The sequence below is a fragment of the Nansenia antarctica genome, assembly GCF_963989245.1.
Source record: "Nansenia antarctica genome assembly, chromosome: 10".
NCBI lineage: Eukaryota > Metazoa > Chordata > Actinopteri > Argentiniformes > Microstomatidae > Nansenia > Nansenia antarctica.
The window spans coordinates 21,838,423-21,858,204 of NC_137680.1; the positions used below are offsets into that span (position 1 = coordinate 21,838,423).

The 19,782-nt window shown below is 43.9% G+C and overlaps 2 protein-coding genes across 2 annotated transcripts in view; one reads left to right on the plus strand and one right to left on the minus strand.

Moving 5' to 3' along the window:
- LOC308166754 (uncharacterized protein) overlaps positions 1 to 10,553 on the plus strand; it is a gene marked incomplete at its 5' end in the record, with an annotated part of 32,453 nt that extends 21,900 nt beyond the window's left edge. Inside the window, 6 exons of the mRNA XM_080541079.1 lie at positions 1,600 to 1,779; positions 5,391 to 5,813; positions 6,457 to 6,585; positions 6,715 to 6,834; positions 10,050 to 10,130; positions 10,398 to 10,553. Of these exons, the coding sequence (XP_080397205.1) occupies positions 1,600 to 1,779; positions 5,391 to 5,813; positions 6,457 to 6,585; positions 6,715 to 6,834; positions 10,050 to 10,130; positions 10,398 to 10,427 (963 nt within the window). The 3' untranslated portion in view covers positions 10,428 to 10,553. The remainder of the gene's footprint in view (positions 1 to 1,599; positions 1,780 to 5,390; positions 5,814 to 6,456; positions 6,586 to 6,714; positions 6,835 to 10,049; positions 10,131 to 10,397) is intronic.
- A 187-nt stretch (positions 10,554 to 10,740) lies between these two features.
- Positions 10,741 to 17,683, minus strand: LOC308165929 (casein kinase II subunit beta). The gene is made up of 7 exons (XM_080540122.1): positions 17,461 to 17,683; positions 16,698 to 16,780; positions 15,910 to 16,012; positions 14,756 to 14,871; positions 14,564 to 14,639; positions 14,159 to 14,348; positions 10,741 to 13,937 (listed from the first exon to the last, which is right to left on the minus strand). Exons 2-7 carry the CDS (start codon positions 16,767 to 16,769, stop codon positions 13,847 to 13,849), a joined length of 648 nt encoding a protein of 215 aa, XP_080396248.1. The 5' UTR covers positions 16,770 to 16,780; positions 17,461 to 17,683; the 3' UTR covers positions 10,741 to 13,846.
- Between the last annotated feature and the right edge of the window lie 2,099 nt (positions 17,684 to 19,782).

Sequence of the window (19,782 nt, forward strand, 5' to 3'; positions counted from 1 at the left end):
TAGGGACGCTAACTCTAACACAACTACTTGTTTCAGCGGAAGATTGCTGAGCTTGTTGCAAAGTATATGATTGGGATTGTGGCTTCATCTCCCTTCACATTATATACCATGCTCACACTCATACTACGCTCACTCCGTCAGAGAAAGCTAGGACAGTGCACTTCCAGGTATCTTTCGAAAAATATGAGACAAAAAATAAAATAAAAATAATAATAGACAACACCCACATTTTCTAGCCTGGGTGTTTTTTTTCTCCAACCAGTTTAACTTGGTGAATTTCATTCAGATTTGTCTCTCTAGTCAGTATAATAATAATAATAATAATAATAATAATAATAATAATAATAATAATAATAATAATAATAATAACTTTATATTTGTATAGAACTTTTCCTGCAAACGTTGCAGCTCAAAGTGCTCCAAATATGCGGTCTGAAAGTACTCCGTATCAGAAGTTGATTGAGCTGTTCCATATCAGCCCTCTTGTACCTGTCCCTTACTCTCCCACCTCTCCACCATCACATCACTTATCATTCCACTCAGGATTCAAGGCCGCTAGTGGCTGCCAGCCGTGGTTCTGGTCCGTCAAGACTACACCACATCTCTTCCACAGTGAGTGAGTCAGTCAGGAGTCAGTCAGGAGTCACAGCCTCACCTGAGTCAAATCAACCACACGTCTTCCCAGTCATATATTTCTGCAGTTCTGAATGAATGACCGTGAGTCGGCTAACACACCGCTGCTGTCGCCCACCGCCCTGTGTTGTTGTCGTCTTCACCGTTAGAGTCGGTAGATCGCCACAGACACAGGTTTGTCACACTGGTGCTGCTGGCTGCATCGGTGGTCGACCCGTATCTGTGGCAATCATCGTCCGCTAACATCACCTCTCTCGTCCTCTGATTTGTAACCTGTTTTTGATTAACTTTTTTTTAGCACTACCAGTCCTAACATGATGGTTCACCAAAAGACATCCTGTAGCCTACCCCATGAATAGCCAGAGCTCAGAAAATCGAGAAAATTCGATCGTGAACTGATTTGAATGACAAATGACCCCCCCCCCCCCGTGACTAATCATTAAAGATAATTTACCCCACCCCCCTATCCTGCTTCTGCACAGTTTAAAATAGTTATTGTGTGGCTCTTTGGGGAATGACAGGGAGAGCGATCAGCAGTCAACTCTCACTGGGTTGTCTGATTGAGTTTAGTAGAGGAACTGAGCTCTGGCCTGCTCTAACCCTAGTAACCAACGTGTTGATTCTGCTGCTTTATTGACTACGCTATTTGTACATGCCCAACATGACACGACACAGGTTTCTGACATGCTTGTCTCTCTCTATCTCACCCTCTTCCACGCTGCTACTCCTCTGTCCCCTTGTACGTTCCTCCAACTCCTCTCTTCCCACCTCCTTTAAATCCCTCTCTCCACCCCGCGCTCCTCCCTATCTCTCCTCTCTCCCTCACCCCCCTGTCTCTTCTTTCATCTGTCACCCTCGGTTCTCTCTTCTTGCTTGTCTTTTCTCTCTTTTTTCTGTTCCCTCTCCCTCCTGGCTCTCTCTCTCTCTCTCTCTCTCTCTCTCTATCTCTTTCTTACTCTTCTCTAGGAGTTCGATAAGCCCCAGGAGGAGGTGATCAGGCACCATGCCAGCATCAGCGAGCTGAAGAGGAACTTCATGGCGGACGTCCCCGAGCCGCGGCCCAGCGAGTGGGACAAGCGACTCTCCAGCCACTCCTCTCCCTTCCGCCTCCAGGGCATCAACGGGCAGCCCCTGCCCGCCGACGGGGTGAGTCTACCAGACCGAGCCACTTATATAACACACTCCCCATCATCACTATACCCAAACATCAGCTTTTACACTCCACAGACAGCACGGTGTCAGGTTAGGGTCAATCCCCTCTTCAACTCGAGTCGATTCCGAAAGATCGAACTAAATTGACTTGAGTTGACATCGAGCACCCGTTATCCGGGAGTTCCTTTTCCTGTTTTGTGTGCCAAGTTTGTTTGTGTTCGGGGGATGAACCCCCACTGCACTGCACTCCGTTGTCACTCTTGAATGTGTTGGTATGTGTTTGTGATGGGAAGGCGTTGCATGACTTGATCAATTAAAACAAGCAAGGCTTGTTTTTTTGCGTCAATCTGACCCATGCGTCTAGTGTAGGAAAAGGCACCCTTCTGACTGGACAGACAGGCCAACCGGAGAGAGTGACCGGTCGAGATTAATTTAAGTAAGATCACCCCCTGGTGGCAAGTCTGTGTAAGTGCTCAGGTGTGTTAGCTTCATGAGGCGTTAAGCTCTCTGAGCGTGTGAAAATGTGACTGGGAGGTAGGTGGTTATGCGACACATGCATGTGTACAAAATGCGGCTGAACTGGTTAAAGAGTCATACTGGGAGAACAGCTGCAGGAGACTTATGGAAACACTCCTCCCTTGTCTCGTTGAACCGCCCTCAGGGTTCCTCCTCACCTCCTCCTTCCCTGTGTACTGAAACCCCCAGGCCTGAACCCCCCAGGCCTGTCTCTACGTCCTGACTGGCTGCCCCCCTCGGCCCGCCCCGCCCCTCAGTGCATGACTGACAGACCGGAATGTGACAGAGAACAAAGTGCATGACACTGTGATGAACCCCCCCTTCTTCACTCCCCGCATGGTCTTAACCCTGAAGAGGACGGCTGTGACGATGACCTTGGAATAGCAGAGTTGACTGTGCTTCTCCCCCCCCCCCCCCCCCCCGCCATCGTCACTGAGCTTCTACAACCCTCTCCTTTCTCCTGACTCCTTCATTCTCCCCTTCCTCCCTACCTCCTACCTGCTGCTCACACTGCCTACCTGATCTATGCCTTGCTTTAACATTCAGTGCACAGATAGTCCTGTCCATTTGTATCCATTCTTCCACACTTTGGGAATGTGATAGTCCTTCTTACACTTAGCACTTAGACACAGGGTTCACCATTACCATCTGTTAGCGTCTACCTCAGCTGACAACACGAATTCTCTCCTCTTAATTGTCGTCTGCGATATACTGTAGAAGAATCAATGACTTGACTACAACTCAAATCCAAGCGATGGGTGTTGCTATTTATACTAGTCACAGCTTAGCCGCAAACACGTGCCTTTTTACATAGTGCTCAATCAGTGGCAGCACAACTGTCCGACATCAGGAAAATCTTCTTTGACAGAAGTAGCTGTGAGTGATTCTAGTCCACTCCTGAAGTACATCCGTAGGAATTAGTAAGAATGAGAGTTACGCTTCTCACGCTAGATATTTTAATGTGATTTTTTACAGAATACACTGCAAAAAGTAAATCTCAGTCAGATGAAATATCTTAAATCATGGCAATATATGCTTTTTTACTGACTGCCCTAGTTTTAAAATATCTATTACAATAAAAATATTGGCAAGTGAAGTTTTCCTGTTCTGTTGGCAGATCATGTTGCTTATTTTAAGTAATATATCCCCCATTTTATTGCTTTTTTTCTTGTTTTTGAGACCTGACTTTTTGCAGAGTAGAATTGATGGTTAGTGACCAGAAAGACAGCTTTGAATAGCCGTATTCCATTGCTCTTCATCTCAGACATTTCAACCTCCCCCCTCCTCCTCTCATCTCTCTTCCCCCCCGCTCCTCCTCCTTCAGTTCGTCATCCGCCTCCCACGGGGCCCCATCCTAGACTTCTACTCCAAACGCAGCTGAAGGGGGCGTGGCGTGCTGACTTCGCCCAGAGGGAGGACCACCGAGGACTGTGTGTGTGTGTGTGTGTGTGTGTGTGTGTGTGTGTGTGTGTGTGTGTGTGTGTGTGTGTGTGTGTGTGTGCGCGCCCGGCCACCCTGGACCTCTGGGGACCACACTCTGTCATCTGTGCCCATCAACCTCTAGCTCGCTGTCCTCCTCCTCCTCTTCTACTACTACGACATCACTACTGCATCCTCCTTTTCTTCATCCTCCTCATCCTCCTCTTCAGAAGCTGCGCTTTTCTGTCCTCGCTGGAATTAGAACTTTTCCTGTGTGTGTCTCTCAACACGTCCCCCCCCGTCCCCCCGCGCACTTTCTGGCAAAAACCGACGACTTTTGTTTCTAAAGACAATGAAAAGACTGCGTAAGACAATGAACCCACTTCTCTTTTGAGTATTTCATTAGCCGGACTGAACAAGATGTCTCCGACAATGTTTTTGGTTACACAACCAACTTTTTACTGTAGACACATTTTTCAATACATTCAGATACCAACTTTACAGAAGCTGTTTTTGTAAACACCTGGAGGTAAAATTATGCTAGTTATCTTTCATAGTTTTTAATGTGAAACATACCTTTGCTTAGTGGCATGGTCAGTAACACTGTCATATTTGGATGTATGAAACTTTCTCTTTGGTCGCATTAACCTTGTAAGCACTGGTAGATCTAAATTGTATATTTGAGTATACAGTAGTATACTGTAGCTTATCACCAATCACCATGTGTTCTTGTATCTCTGTCACAGATACAAATTAGGTGATTTTCAGCCAGTGTGCTTATATGATTTTATACATACTCCATTAGGGATGCACCGAAATAGAAATTCTTGGCCGAAAGCCGAATTTAAGGAAACACTTGGCCGAATACTGAATGCATACTGGCAGTTTTTCATTTATTTTGCAAATGTTTTTACCATTGTGTAAATTAAATACATTTCGCTTTTTATTCATGCTCTTCAAAAAAAAACGTTTATTAAACATTCCAGCAGACATTAGGTTATACCAACAAAGCACAATAACTGAAATTAAATAAATAAATAAATTAGAACAGCATTCACAGAACAGCATGGGTTGCTGGGTTACACTGTTTGATCGCATCATCAAAAAACGTCTACTATTTGGCGGTAAGCATTCGGTCTTTTCACACTTTCAGCCGAATACCTTCGGTGGCCGAAACTTCGGTGCATCCCTATACTCCATGTATCCCATGTTTCTTTCACTCGTGTTTTGTGAAGCATTCTACAGCACAACTCACTTGTCATCTGCAAGAGATTTTTTGTCCTGTTGCATGCATTTTTGACAATCAATTTTGACGAAAAACAATAAAGAAAAGGTTTGGTTGAATTTGGATTGAGTTTGGTCCTTTTGAGGGAGCCTGGAATGAGTAGTTCACAACATCAATTAGTGTGAGCTCGTCATTTTCTATATATCGAGTATCTATATTTTAATGTAAAAATCATAGAATGGTCTAACTGGCTCGTATGCCAGCTTTTGGGATGTTACCTCCCTTCCTGCTTGAATCCCAGTAAACCACACTTCTTCACTTCCATTGACACCGTCTTCTCAACTGAATCTGGATGAATTTGAAAACATGACATGTTATGGTAATGTTTCCATAGATAATCATTACTTATGTTCACACAACAGATGATGTTTTGTCTCTTCTTCAGAGTGTGTGCGTCACCCCCATAAGGGATGATTCAGACGCTACGTCTCAGCCAGAGGAGCCTGAGGTCAGTGTGTGGAGCTCTGGTGGAGCCAGTCCTACTGAGAGCCTCCAGACTGGTCCTGATAGGGCCCATACCCATGATGCACCTGAGATGGCGGGGTCATGTGATGAGGAAGAGGGTGTTAGCTTTGAGACCACCCACGTATCTGCTGTTGAGGTGGAGCAGAGACAGAAACAGCTCCCTCCTTCCCATCAACCCTCCAGTATAGTGTTGGAGGAGACACTGGAAGAGGAGGAGGAGGAGGAGGAGGAGGAAGCTGCAGCAGCGTCAGTGCCAGGGCTGGAGCAGTCTGTGGAGATAGCTGGAGCATCCCCTACCTCCTATGTCGTGAGCGGTGCCTCCTGTGTCATACGCTGCTACCAGGTAGCCCCCCAGCTCCTGTTGGTAGATTCTGCCTCTGGTCTGGTCTGGTCTGGCCTGTGTGATTCCATGGCTGGCACACTCTCTCCTCTGCAGCATGGCTTAAATGATCTAGGCTGAGGTTGAGGTAACAACACTCTCAAAACAATCCATCTGCAATCATACTGAAGGATTGTGTTTTGCCCGCATGGTTGAACCTGCTATATAGCATGCTGCAGAGCATGGTTGAACCTGCTATCTAGCATGTTGCAGAGGTGATGAACAGTAATGGGGAACAGGGAGAATGTTCTTGATCGGTGATGGGTTTTGCTATGATGTTGCTCTCTCTATCTCGCTCCATCGCGCACGCACACACTCACACACACACACACACACACACAATGTGGCAATATCGATTCTCTAACTTGAAATAAGTTTCCCCTTTTTTCTCTGACCGGCTGGTGGTGGGAGGTGAAGCCTTGGGCACCTGGGACACAATCAGTTGAGAATGGAAAGATCCGGTCTGGTTGTGATTCTAATATTTTGCATGGGGTGTGGTTGGCAAGAGGTGGGATATCAGAGATTGGTATGATTGTAGCGGAGTGGGGATTGAAGTGAGGTTGGAGGTTTAGTGACGCCACTCACGGCAGTATGTCCCCCTCCACAGCCCCCTCTGGTGCAGACACAGACAGTCACCATCACAGATGCCTCCAACTCCCTCCCCAGTGACATCTCCACCAAGGACGTCCCAATTGTCCAGACCCAGACTAAGACTATCACCTATGAGTCAGCACAGGTAGGGGGCTCCGAGCTGAGGATCGACTAGCACAGGAGTGGGAGTGGCTGAGCTGAAGGGGTTTGCCATGGTGTTGCCGTGGTGTTGGCTGATGGCTGACCACAATCTTCTTCTTCTCTCCCCTCTCAGGTGAGGGTTGACAGGACAGACGGAGACCAGGATGTCGCAGAGTTGTCCAGCATGCAGACCGTTACCTCAGAAACCAGCGGTGGCAGCACGGTGACCACCACAGCCACCCACATCTCTAAGGTGAGTCGCACCGACGCTCCACAGAAACATAGCCACTTATGTCCTGTGCTATTGTCCCTTTTTTCTATCTTGAATTATGCCCATTGTCTTGTGCTGCAATGTCAGGAACCGAAGCCTTTTACTCCCTTAACAATCAAACTTGAAACTTGACTGTACCACTCCATCGGGGTGGTTTGGTGCCGTACCTGTAAAATGTAACTCAGTCTGTGATTTATTTTCCGTAAGAGATCGCTTTTTTATAATAATAATAATAATAATAATAATAATAATAATAATAATAATACATTAGACTTATATAGCGCTTTTCTAGACACTCAAAGACGCTTTACAAACTGAAAAGATCAAACTAGTAAAATAAAAAGAAACAAAAAATAAAATAAAAGTATAGGGGTCTAATTAATTTTTAGATGACTAAAGCTTTGTGCACACCAGGTCATTGCGTTGCACCGGAAGTCATTCATCTCAATGGGGCAGTTGCGTTGATCCGTTGCGTTGCTCTGCATTGCGTTTCTTGTCCGTCAGGGTGCGGTAATCAGTCAAAATATTTCAGCTTTTGCGTTGCGTTGGGTCCGTCAAAACAACCGGAAGTAGTTTCTTGACCAGAGCTTTCGCCTTTAGATGTAAAATCCGCCATTGGCGAAAATCTTTAATTTGGCTCTACAAGTGTTAATATGTCATTTTATGAAGTTTTTATATGTTTTCAGGCGAGAAAGTAACCATATATATTCACAAAATGTATCCGGTTTATCAAAATAACCAGTTTATATATCTAATCTGACGTTTTTTCCCCCACTTCTGTGGGAAACTTCGCTAGCCTAGCTAAAGGCTATCATGTATCCTGGGCTTATAAGAGATGATGTTACCCACGTAGGAGCTCATTTTTTATCTAGTCTCCAGACTGGGTACTGAATAACCAGTCACTATTCACCTTATACAACTACTACTACTACTACTACAAGTGTAGTCTACTACTGTTCATGTTAAATCCGTGTGGAGCTAATGCTATCATAGCGTCTCCACAGGCTAGCAAAGATGGCGCCGTTAGCATCACAGACACTATGATAACATCCTCTGTAGTATCTAGTCTATCTCAGTCACAGACATGTTCAACAACAACACGTTTTACAACAAGGAAGGGATACAACTAATAAACATGTTAACACACTATTCACCTTATACAACAACTACTACTACTACTACTACAAGTGTCTATGACTACTGTTAATGTTAAATCCGTGTGGAGCTAATGCTATCGCGTCTCCACAGGCTAAAGTACAACTACACTAATATCCTCAATTTATGTCCTAATCACACTACTGTCATACAAGTCGTACCTTCTCCTTGACATGGACATAAACACCTGCTACCTTCTTTGAAAGAAATCGCGATTTATTCAGTGAAAACTAGTACACCATTCAGATAGCATAACAATAGCATAGCATTGCGAACAACAACACGTTTTACAACAAGGAAGGGATACAACTAATAAACATGTTAACTCACTATTCACCTTACATATGTATCAACATGTAGCTGTATCAGCATGTAGCTGTATCAAACAGAGACGGCAAGAATCAATTGCTCCTCCATTGTTAAAACTTTTTGTTCAAACTTCCCCCGCTGTGCACACATGTTGCGTCTGCATCGCATGCGACATGCGTCAAGCCCATCCCACCAGGTTGCGTCAGAACGGTGGGTCACGGTTCGCGGTGTGCACGAAGCTTAAGGCTGGGTTGCACCAACCTGGTTTAAACTAATCCTGGTTTAGAGTTAATCCAGGCTTAGTAAATCCAGGCTTAAACTAGGTTTAAAGTTAATCAGAGACGCGTTGCACATCATCATTTTAATCCTGGATTAGTTAAACCTGGTTTAAACCAGGATTAAACCAGGATTAATTTATTTTCAGTGTCCGCCATCTTGGATTCAGACGAAATGTAAAAAAAAAAGTATGTTGGCTAGATAAATATGGCCCTAGATAAATTATAGATAGCATCTCACACTTAAATAGCATTAAGGTTGATGCGGGCTCACTAGTCAGCTTTAGCTTTTATCTTGGCATGACCATTATATTAAAACAGCTGCTAGCATGCTAATTTCGCTACGCGAATGTTACGAGGTGACTAGCCAAACAAAGCCACGTCACATCATCACATCAGCCAAAGTGGTGATAAATTCCATAACTGGATACTCATTTGTTTCCAGTCATAGCTGGCTAGCTAGCTAGCTTACTTACTTACTTATCAAAGGTATCATAAGACCTCTGCAGCTCATCCAGGATGCTACCGGCCGTCTGTGTGTTCAACCTCCCCGAAGTCCCCCTCTCCTCCGCGCCCATCACCGGCTCCCCATAGCAGCTCGCATTAGACTCAATGCATGACATTAAGCCATGGTCACAGAATCAGTCAAGTTTATTGTTACATCCTACATACAAGTAGGCCTATCTTTTTGGAGTCCACAGTGTGCAGAATTGTCAGCAAAGTATCAAAAGTATAATAATATACCATGCCATCTACCGCATCGCGCAAGCCTACCACCCGCAATCACTCGCAAAAAACTCTTCTAGCACCATCGGTGGTCGGTGAAAAGCCGACGTGACCGTGCAGCACGACCACTGCAGCCCTGTGTGCTCGCCTACCCGGCAGCAAAGGAACTGTCCTTTGCTACATGCAAGCAATGATCAGCCTCCATACACCTGCCCGTTCACTCCGCTCCTCCATCTCTGCTGGCCGACTGGCACCACCGCCTCTGCGGGGCTGCAGTGGTCGTGCTGCACGGTCACGTCGGCTTTTCACCGAACACCGATGGTGCTAGCGGAGCTTTTTGCGAGTGATTGCCGGGTAAAAGCGAACCTAACACCTCCTCCAGGGGTGGTTTAAATATAATTGCTAATCCAGGTTCAAACTAGGTTTAAAATTACTGGTGCAACAGATTTGATTTAATCCAGGTTTAAACCTGGATTAGCAGAGGCTTAGATTTAAACCAGGATTAAATTAAACCAGGTTTAAACTAGGTTTAAGCTAGGATTAAAGTTTGGTGCAACAGGATTGGTAGATAAGCCCTGATTTAAACCAGGATTAGTTTTAAACCAGGTTGGTGCAACCCAGCCTAAATCTAAATCTAAGTGTCTTTGTAGGACAATCTACTCTGTATACTGCAAGTATATCTAGATTTTGTGCGGAGATTTATGGTCAATCATGTATGTCGGTTCCTCTCAGGTGGTGAAAGGAGGGGCCTCAGAGATTCGTGTCGAGAAGAGAATTGTCATCACTGCTGACCCAGAGGCCGACCAAGATCAGGTACAGCACAGTGTCTTACCTCTTGTCGCATAACCCTGAACATTCCTGTAGGTCGACAAAAACTATTTTGCTATTAATACGCTCCATTGACTTCTGGTGTAAGCACACGCCTCGATAAGTAAGTTTAAAAGTTTGTTGAATCCGAATCTGCTCTTTATGACGGTGAGATCCAATGTCTTGCTGTTGGTAAGCTCTGATGAAATGCACCGTTGGCATATTGTGAACCGTTCAAAATGGAGGCTGACTGAAGGCCTTTGTGTCTTGTAGGACAGCGACCTGGGGGCGTCGGCCATGTGATCAGACTTCCACCCTCACTCTGACTACTTCTACCCCCATGCCCCCTACCTCTGCCCCCGTGCCCCCTACCTCTGCCCCCATGCCCCCTACCTCTACCCCCGTGCCCCCTACCTCTACCCCCATGCCCCTACCGCGACCTTGGGTTCTATACTGGCCGCATAGTGTCAAGATTTCACAAAAGGAGCCTCACCTCTTGTGGGCAGCATGCGGCATCTGGCCTGTAGAGGGAGCTACAGGACTGTAGAGGGAGCTACAGGACTGTGGTGGAGAGTGGATGGTGGGATGATTGAAGACCGGCTGGTGTCAATCAGGTCATCGTCCACTCTCCACCAGAGTCCTGTAGCTCCCTCTACAGGCCAGACACCATGCACCACAGTCCTGTAGCTCCCTCTACAGGCCAGACACCATCCACCACAGTCCCGTAGCTCCCTCTACAGGCCAGACACCATCCACCACAGTCCTGTAGCTCCCTCTACAGGCCAGACACCATCCACCACAGTCCCGTAGCTCCCTCTACAGGCCAGACACCATCCACCACAGTCCTGTAGCTACCTCTACAGGCCAGGCGCTGCATTCTCCCCATACCTGTGTTAGAGCCCACATAAGGCAGCACCACTGTTTACTGGCATATTACAGTATTTTGATATGTTGATGGTTTGTAATGGGCTTTTAATGTTGCTGTTTTTGCTTTGTTTTTTTAAGACTAAATAACCATGGCACATCCCTCTTTCCGTAGCGCTGCTCTGACTATGTAGAGCAGGACCCCACAGGCTTACAGTCTTAACTCAACATTTTCAACTCTCTGTGTTAAACGCCAAATCTATTCATTTTCGTTTGTAGTGGAAAAACATTTACAGTATAAAGATTGTTTAGTTTGTTTCTTTGCTTTTAAATGCTTATTTACTTTTTTGGTCCTTAGTTCTCACCGCTTTGACAATAGTACTGGACATTTTTGCATAGTACACATTTGTTATATCAATGTACTGTTTACAACTGAGATTGGAAGTAATGATATTATCATACTACTTCAATTGGATTAAGAGAATCCCTCCCCTTACTACACTGGACAGCAACTGGGATTCTTTTTTAAAGGGAACCCTTTTTCACTTTGAGAATTGAGCAGCAGTCGAGACTTTTTGAATATACCAGTTGAAATGACATACCTCACTTTAATGTATTGAACAAAGATATGTTGCACTCAAATGACCAGATATTTGGACTGCTGTTTGGATTTGTTCTCTGCTCAGGTAAAAACTAAATCCTCAACCTCTTCCATAACCAGCCCGTAAACACACAGGTATACTACTAGGTCATACCATGACCCTCTCTTTGTAAACTTTGAAGTGAAAAATGTAAAATGTTTTACTATATTTTATAGCGTTAATGCTTTTATAGTGTTTGTATAAAATGAGGTTTAAAAAAAATCTGTTTAGGTTCACATATTGGCTTTTTCCTTTTTTAACCCTTGATTTTGGGAGTGCAAATGACATTGTGCTGAGTTATTGTCTTTTGCCTTCCTCCTTCTAAACACCAGTACGTAACTGCACTACGCAGTTTGCTGTTTGTTGAATTTACAACTGACAATAGAGAGACGTCCCCTCCAGCCTCACTGTTTTGTTCCATAACATGATTTTCGATACAAATGTGGACTGATTTGCAAAGCTGTTGTTGATATGTAACCTTTTAACAAGCTTTGGTCTGTGTATCTCAGGTTTTGTTATTGGTCTTCTTTATAAATACAGCAAAAAGACCACTCTGTATGATTGTATGAAACATTTTCAGACATGTGCATCCATCCCTACCTTCATTTTACATCCTTACCCATTAAATGGGGTCATAAAGGTGATGCTCATTTCTGAAACATGATAAGGACATGTGTTAAAGATGTATTTATCAAAGGCAGCTGTCTCAGTGTATGTGGCTTTTTTTTCTGTAGGGACACATCATTCATCTTTTATATATGTTCTACCATAATTTATTTGTAAAGTAGGGACTGTTTCAAGTGATTATTTGTACTGTGATGTTTTAAAATGAGCCTGTCTGCAGGCTTCGACCAGAGATGTCACAATATGTTGTTCACAGTTGTGTTCATAATCAACCAAGTTTGTAAAGCATTCCTACCACTTGTTTAGAGTAGATTCCTTTACCACTTTATGTATTCTGCCCTTTTCTAGATAACATTAAAGCTGTGAACCCTTTAGAGATGCAATTGGTAGCAGACTTTTTTTACCCTCTGGAGAAGCTTCTGGAGGTGTAGCTAGGGATTGTAAAGGCCCCCTCCAGGAGGAAGAGAACTAGCCTTTCAGCAGAAAAAAACTATAGTTTTAGATTATGGAACATATTCTTGCTTTACTGTGACTTATATCCCTGTCTTTTTAAGAAAAAGAAAAACTTGAAAATAAAACGAATGAAGAACTATGTTTGAGGATTTCTCTCACTGGCTTCACACCAAGTGTAAGAAAAGAAAAAGTGACAAGAACTTGTAAGAAATAAAATTGTATTTCAAATTCTCAATTCTGGATGATGTTATGCATTTAGACAGAGAACACACAAAATCAATAAATACCACAGAATGTTCAGGTTTGAGAGAAACAAAACACACTCTTAATAATTCAAATCGAAGTACCATAATGTAAACATGGTGTAGCTTGCAGGTAGGGACTGGTGTTGCTGACATTTTGAAGTTATTTAACACATATCAACATGTGAAGTACTTAAGCGATTTCCACTGGTATGTATTCACACTACGCGTAATCAAATGATGCAAGAAAAAAAAATGTGTCATTTAATTTTCATTTTAAATGTCATTTACAACACAAGAACAATCTGTTTGCCTTGTTGGCAACCAAAAAGCTGGTATTAGTAGCAATCATCACTTGGAGCAGTTTCTCTGTAACAGCACTGGTATCGCGTTGAAGCACAATTACACACATGTTGCCTTCACCCTGAGAAGAATGTATCTTGTGAACATTCCAGCATAGCTAAGCATAACACATCCATTACATTTGATTCATATTGTCTATTGTGCAATATCCATTTTCAAATGAATTTGTGATCAATATCAAAGAGGTTCCGCATTAAGATGTTCTGCTATGTCTCTGGCAGGAAATTAGAGCAATCGTTAAGACTAAACGAGTTATTAGACCTTTAAACAATTCCTGCATCATAAGAATATAAAACTGAAAAGGGTTTGGTTTCTTTAAGGGTGGAAGATGATTGTAATCTGGAACAAGGGAAGGGAAGTCCAGGAGTCTGACAGTGGATGTATGTGCATCTATCTACATGTCTATATTCATCTGCCATTATGTGTTCTGTACAGGCCTTTATTGATTCTACATAATCCAGCGTTCATCCAACCAAGTAAAAATGAACAGGAAAAAGTCTCTGTCTCCTCCTTGCCAGCTGGTCAGATGGAAGTTCTAGCGGATAGTCTTCACAGGACTCTTGAAGCTGGAGGCAGCCTGGAGTTGGAGTTGATAAGCCATGGGGTGGATCTTGAAGCCATATAGCCTAAGAAACCCACAGAGATCAGAACACAGTGTACTGTATTACCACTCCACTGAGGGAAGACTCAACCGTTCACTTTTAACACCACAACTTTTGTTTTCCCTGTGAGTGTTTGCCATTGTGATTCAGTTGAACAATATAGTGTTTTCTCTTCGCAAGTTAGAACACCTGTAAATCCAATATTAGAGCACACCGTGACACGCGTAAATAAAGACAAGGCAAACCTTGGCACAAACTGGTTGGCAGGTCGTTTTGGCCGGTACTCTGGGTGCACCATGAAGAGCATGTGGGGAAAACCAGTCCCAAAGTAGGCCCCGTCAGTGTGGTGGTGCCTGGAGGACCTGGGGGTGTACACGTCCATGCACTTGGGACAATACAGCTTCACCATGGCCTCCCCTGGGATGTCAGACAGCCCTGGTGGTGGAGTACCAGAGTCATGGCAACAGCACAGAAGCCACAGAAAGCAGCTCACGTACAGTGCTGTGCTAGCTGACAAAACGTGCTTTTAAAATCAAAAAGGTAGACAAAATCCTGGCAATATACAGGTCAAAGGTCACTGGTTCATATAAACATAAAGAAAGGATGAGTAGACTGGACAGAGATACAACCGCTGTATATGACAGACTCACCAATAGGAAGCATGGGTTGATTCTCACAGTACACCCTTGGGCAATAGCCAAAATCCCCCTGTTGATACTTCTCCAACTACAGCAAGATAAAAGTTTCATTGAACATGGCATGTCAATTGCAAACAGAATAATAACAGAGACCAGCAGGTAGAACGTAAGACAGAAAAGAGATGACAGGGTTTAGAGAGTTACCATCTGAGCGATGCCTCGGTTTGTCAGAATGTAGCGTGCATGGATCAGCCCGTAGAGCATCTCCGCCGCCTGCTCGATCAGATCACTCTGGTTAGGGTTGTCCTCCAGCTCCTCATCTGAGAGGGGGACAGAACAGTGAGACTTAATAATAATCTCATAATAATAATAATACATTAGACTTATATAGCGCTTTTCTAGACACTCAAAGACGCTTTACAAACTGAAAAGATCGAGTAGTAATAACAAAAAGAAACAAAAGGTAAATAGAAGAAAGTATAGGGGCCTAATTAAGGTAGTGCTGGGGACACATGGGGAGTGGGAGAGGGTTAACTGGTGAAGGCGAGCTTGAAGAGGTGGGTTTTGAGGGCCTGTTTAAATGTTGGGAGGGTGTTGGCCTGTCTGATGTGGTTGGGGAGGGCGTTCCTGAGGAACGGGGCTGCGGCTGAAAAGGCCCCATCACCCCAGGTCCGGAGCTTGGTCCTGGTGGTCTTGAGGGTGGTTTGGTCGTCAGACCTGAGGCAACGGGAGGGGGTGAGGAGGGGGACGAGGTCGGCAAGGTAGGAGGGGGCCAGATTGTTGATGGCTTTGTAAGTGGTGAGTAGGATTTTGAATTGGATCTTATATACCGACTTGCACACGGACAGTCAACCCACCACACAGGCCTACAGTATATCACCACGTAGGACACTGTCCAACGAGTCACAACAAACAATGTCTGATCTGATCAAAATGTGAGGGTTTTTAGCCGGGATTACAGCAGCGAAAAAAAGTATTTGGAGCTGGAAGCCTCCCCATTCCCTCTCCTTGTGTTTTGATTTGTGATAGCGAAAATACCACCGCTCATCCGTTATCAAACTTTGCTGAGGTGCTGGAACTGAAGAGTATCAGTAGATACTCAAACACGGCAAAAAAAACTAGTTTATTGCAAGCTTTCGGTCATAGACTTCTTCAGGCATGCAATAAACTATGTTTTTTTGCACAGTGTTTGAGTGTGCGGATGCTGTGGTTTTAATTTGTGATAAAATGTTATTAATAATAAAATCAATAATACACATTGTCTGATCAAACCAAATGTTCTGAGAGATAACACTGAGAGAGAACACGCAGCTTTATTTTGGTTTGAACACATGGAGACGTCAGCGTGATGACCTCACCTGGCTCCAGGTCCAGGATCATGTCCAGGGCCTGGCGGTAGTGGGGCACCTGCTCATTCAGCCCTGTCAGGTTAAACTTGTCCTGAATGTAGTCCTCATCAACCTGACAGTGGAATGGATGCATAGTTAGCAACTAGTTCATTTGTCAACTGCACATCACACACACGCATGCATGCACGCACGCACGTACGCACACACACACACACACACACACACACACACACACACACACACACACACACACACACACGGTCTATTGTTGCTACACATAGCCTATGCCTAAGCTACAGTAGGCCTATTGCATAACAGGTTAAAAAGGATTACTGGAGTGCTGACAATTAAGAAAGTGGGGAGTTAAAATTAGATTGGTTTGCACACACACTGAGGAGGTATTGTAAGAAGATCCACTTTATACATTACAGAACAAGTCAAAAACACTCATAACGTCATTCTGCTACATGTTCCACTGTCACAGGGAATGACTGAACCATGAAATTACTGGGATAACAGTTAATTCTGAATTTCTAACAGACTCCAAGATAGTTAGCTAGCTAACTCTTCCTGCCTGCTCATTTCAAGACCCAACCCAAAGGTGCTGATGAAAAAAGACACCTAAAAAAAAAAAGACAAATCCATCCCATCCAGGGGTAGGGGTGGTTAGGTAACATCCAGGGGTAGTAGGGGTGGTTAGGTAACATCCAGGGGTAGTAGGGGTGGTTAGGTAACATCCAGGGGTAGGGGTGGTTAGGTAACATCCAGGGGTAGGGGTGGTTAGGGATCCTTCTGACCTCACAGAAGAACTCATTCCCTCTCAGTCCGCAGAACCAGGAGATCCACGACACCTCTTCTGAGCTGCTCATCCTCCTGAGTCCTGACATGTCAGAGAGAAGAGAGACATCATGCAAGGCTGAAAACATGTATATCATAATAAAGCAATCGGGTTCTGTGAACTTAAACGTGTTGATGGTGTCGTCCATTCCTGGTCCTTGGGACCCACAGGAGGGTGTGCATGCCATGGTTCTCTTCCAGCCTTGCAGGAGCCTACAACACTACTAGACTTCATTCCAATGATGTAGTCAAGCCCGAGCTGTGAATTAGTTCATTTGTTCTGAGTCATTCATGGCCAATAAAACCCGTAGTTTAGTTTAATGAGGAGTGTTGGTTGGTTGTATGGAACACATGATGCCTGCTGCACAACAAGTGGATCCGCCAGTGGACCAGCCGTGTCTGCTAGCGGTGAGAGAACTCAATATTCTTTAGAGAATGATGATTTCGAGATCAAATTCAATTGTAAAAATGTATATGCTGAACACACTTTAATTACTTGGTTGACAGCAAACACTAGTAGTTTCAATATTTGTGAAATAAAGAATAAGTTTGCAATGCTCGAGTGACAGCTAGCCAGCTGACGTTAGCTACCAGTTATCATGGGCGCTAGTTGACTAGCTACGTTACCAGGCGACACACCACTCCATACATCCATACAAAACATTACTTTACTAATCTAGTCATATATTAAAACAAAAATACTGCCTCCACAAATTCCCTTACCCCTTTTGTTTTTAACCCGGTTAGATATCCGTCTAGCGTCTAGATACGTTAGCTAGCTAGCTCTGCCGGTGTCTGTAAACACAGGGTGCGTTCGTAAATTCGACCTGAGAGCGCCGGAGCGCACACTGCGTCAACGTCATAAAGGGACCAAGTAATTTGATTGGACAAGAGGCATTCTATGTGTGCTGATCAGATATCCAGAGCGAATTTACGAACGCAGCCAAAATCCCTCTTCCGGTAACATATCTCTTCTTCGTGCATTCCAGTGGAATTCTTCTTCTTGTTTTCAACCTTCTGTCTGCTTCTGTCCGCCTCTTGGCATCTTGCTGCCATCCTCAGGGTTGGAGTTTACACATACAAACCCTTAAGGCCCTTGCACACCAATGCGTTTTTTACGTCCGTTAAAAAAATAAATTAGAACTCATGTTGTGTCAACCACGCTTGCACACCAATCCGTAATATTCGTCCGTCAAAAAAAAAACGCAACAGGTTCGATTTTCTGCGTTTTTCGCGTCCGTCAAAAGCGTTCTGAGAGTAGTTTATTTTTTATTTATTTTTTAACTCTGGCCAACTCTGGCCACTGTACGAATGTACACTGAGGTAAACAGTGAGAGACACCACTGAGGTAAAGTAAAGTGAGACTAGATAAGAGAAAGAGATAGCTAAAATAAGAGAAAGTGATGGCCTCCGAGAAGCTAATCCTACTTGTCAGAGCACAAAGCTCAGAGCGCAGAGTCGTGATTACAAAGATTCAGAGTACAAAGACAGAATATGGCAGAGTATTGGAGAGCAGACTGGAATCGGGAATGGTATGTATTGATTACGAAATATTATTATTTATTTATTAAATCATGTTCGAAATAAAAGATTCATTCATTCATTCATTCGTAGACTAGTGATTGTGTTCTGGGTAGCTAGCTAGTTAGGTATGAATGCCATTTAGCAATAAGCTGTCTTGTTTTACTGTATAAAGCAGGTGTATTAGCAGGTGAAACTCCCCTTGCTGCCGACGAGTTCTGAGGATGGGGTGGATCCAATATTTCCTTTTCCTTTTCCTATTTTCAAGAAGTAAAGAGGAGCACAAAATCATCCTCACTGCTTGAAGACTCCATGTTGCGTATTGCGAAAGGGTTAGGAGAGGAGAGGAGAGTAGGCGTGTCAACAGACCCTGAAAGTTCGCAACGTAAAAAAACGCAACGGACTGGTGTGCAAGGTCTCTGTGCGTAACGTTTTTTTCGGATGATGGATTTAAAAATACGCATGCGTAAACGTAAACGCACGCATTGGTGTGCAAAGAGCATGCTGTGCCATTTGCATGCATATCAAATAAACAATACAACATTTCCAAATCTCTTGTTATTATAATAATACTGCTGGAAACTACAGTCTATGGCTTGGAAAAATATCGATTATTATGTATTTGGGGATACTTGATCGCTCAACACATAGTAGAGTTATACCAGACTTTCCCTCTTAAGGAACATAGGTGCAGTCATTTATTTTGGCCAATCGGCGTTAAGCTACCATTGAAAATGCCAAATTGCCATGACTCATTTCTCACTGTCTAATAATTTCTCACGGTCTAATCATTTCTCAGTCTCAAGAGTAGTCCTGATAGGTATACAGAAAGTAAATATACAGAATATATACAGGTGTTTACAGACGGATCAAAAGATCCAATAACAGAAAAGACTGGTTCTGCAGTGGCAGTTCCCTAACCACAGAGTTGAGTTATGTAAAAGGACTCCAAACTTCTTAAGTGTATACAGTTGAGTTGTACACAATTTGGATGGCTTTAGACTTAGAGTGGGTTGAGCAAACCAAACCCAGCAGAGTTCTGATCTATAGTGACTCAGCAATCTGGTCTGTACAGCTTAAAGTGTGCTGCTACATCTAGTAAGTGCCCAGACTTGATATATAAAAGAATGGAAATACATTCACAAGTCGTAAAACAAGGAACTGGGGTCACATTTATTTGGGTCCCTGCGCATATATGGGCATTAGTGAGTGGATAAACTAGCCAAACAAGCTGTTAAAAAAGTGACATAGACACCGTAATTCAAATATCAAAATCGGAGGGAAAGAGTATTGTGTGGAGGGGAAGCCAATAAAAAGTGCCAGCAGCAGTGGGACTAAGAATAGGCCACAGTCATTTGAATGGAACTCTTCACATTATAGGAAAACATCCGACAGGATTATGTGACTATTGTCAGGTAAAAGAAACAGTAGAACATGATAACTGCAGGAAATATGCGTCAGAAAGACAGGCCATGATGGAGGGACTGAACAGATCAGGTCTGACAAGAGAAGGTAGACAGGGCA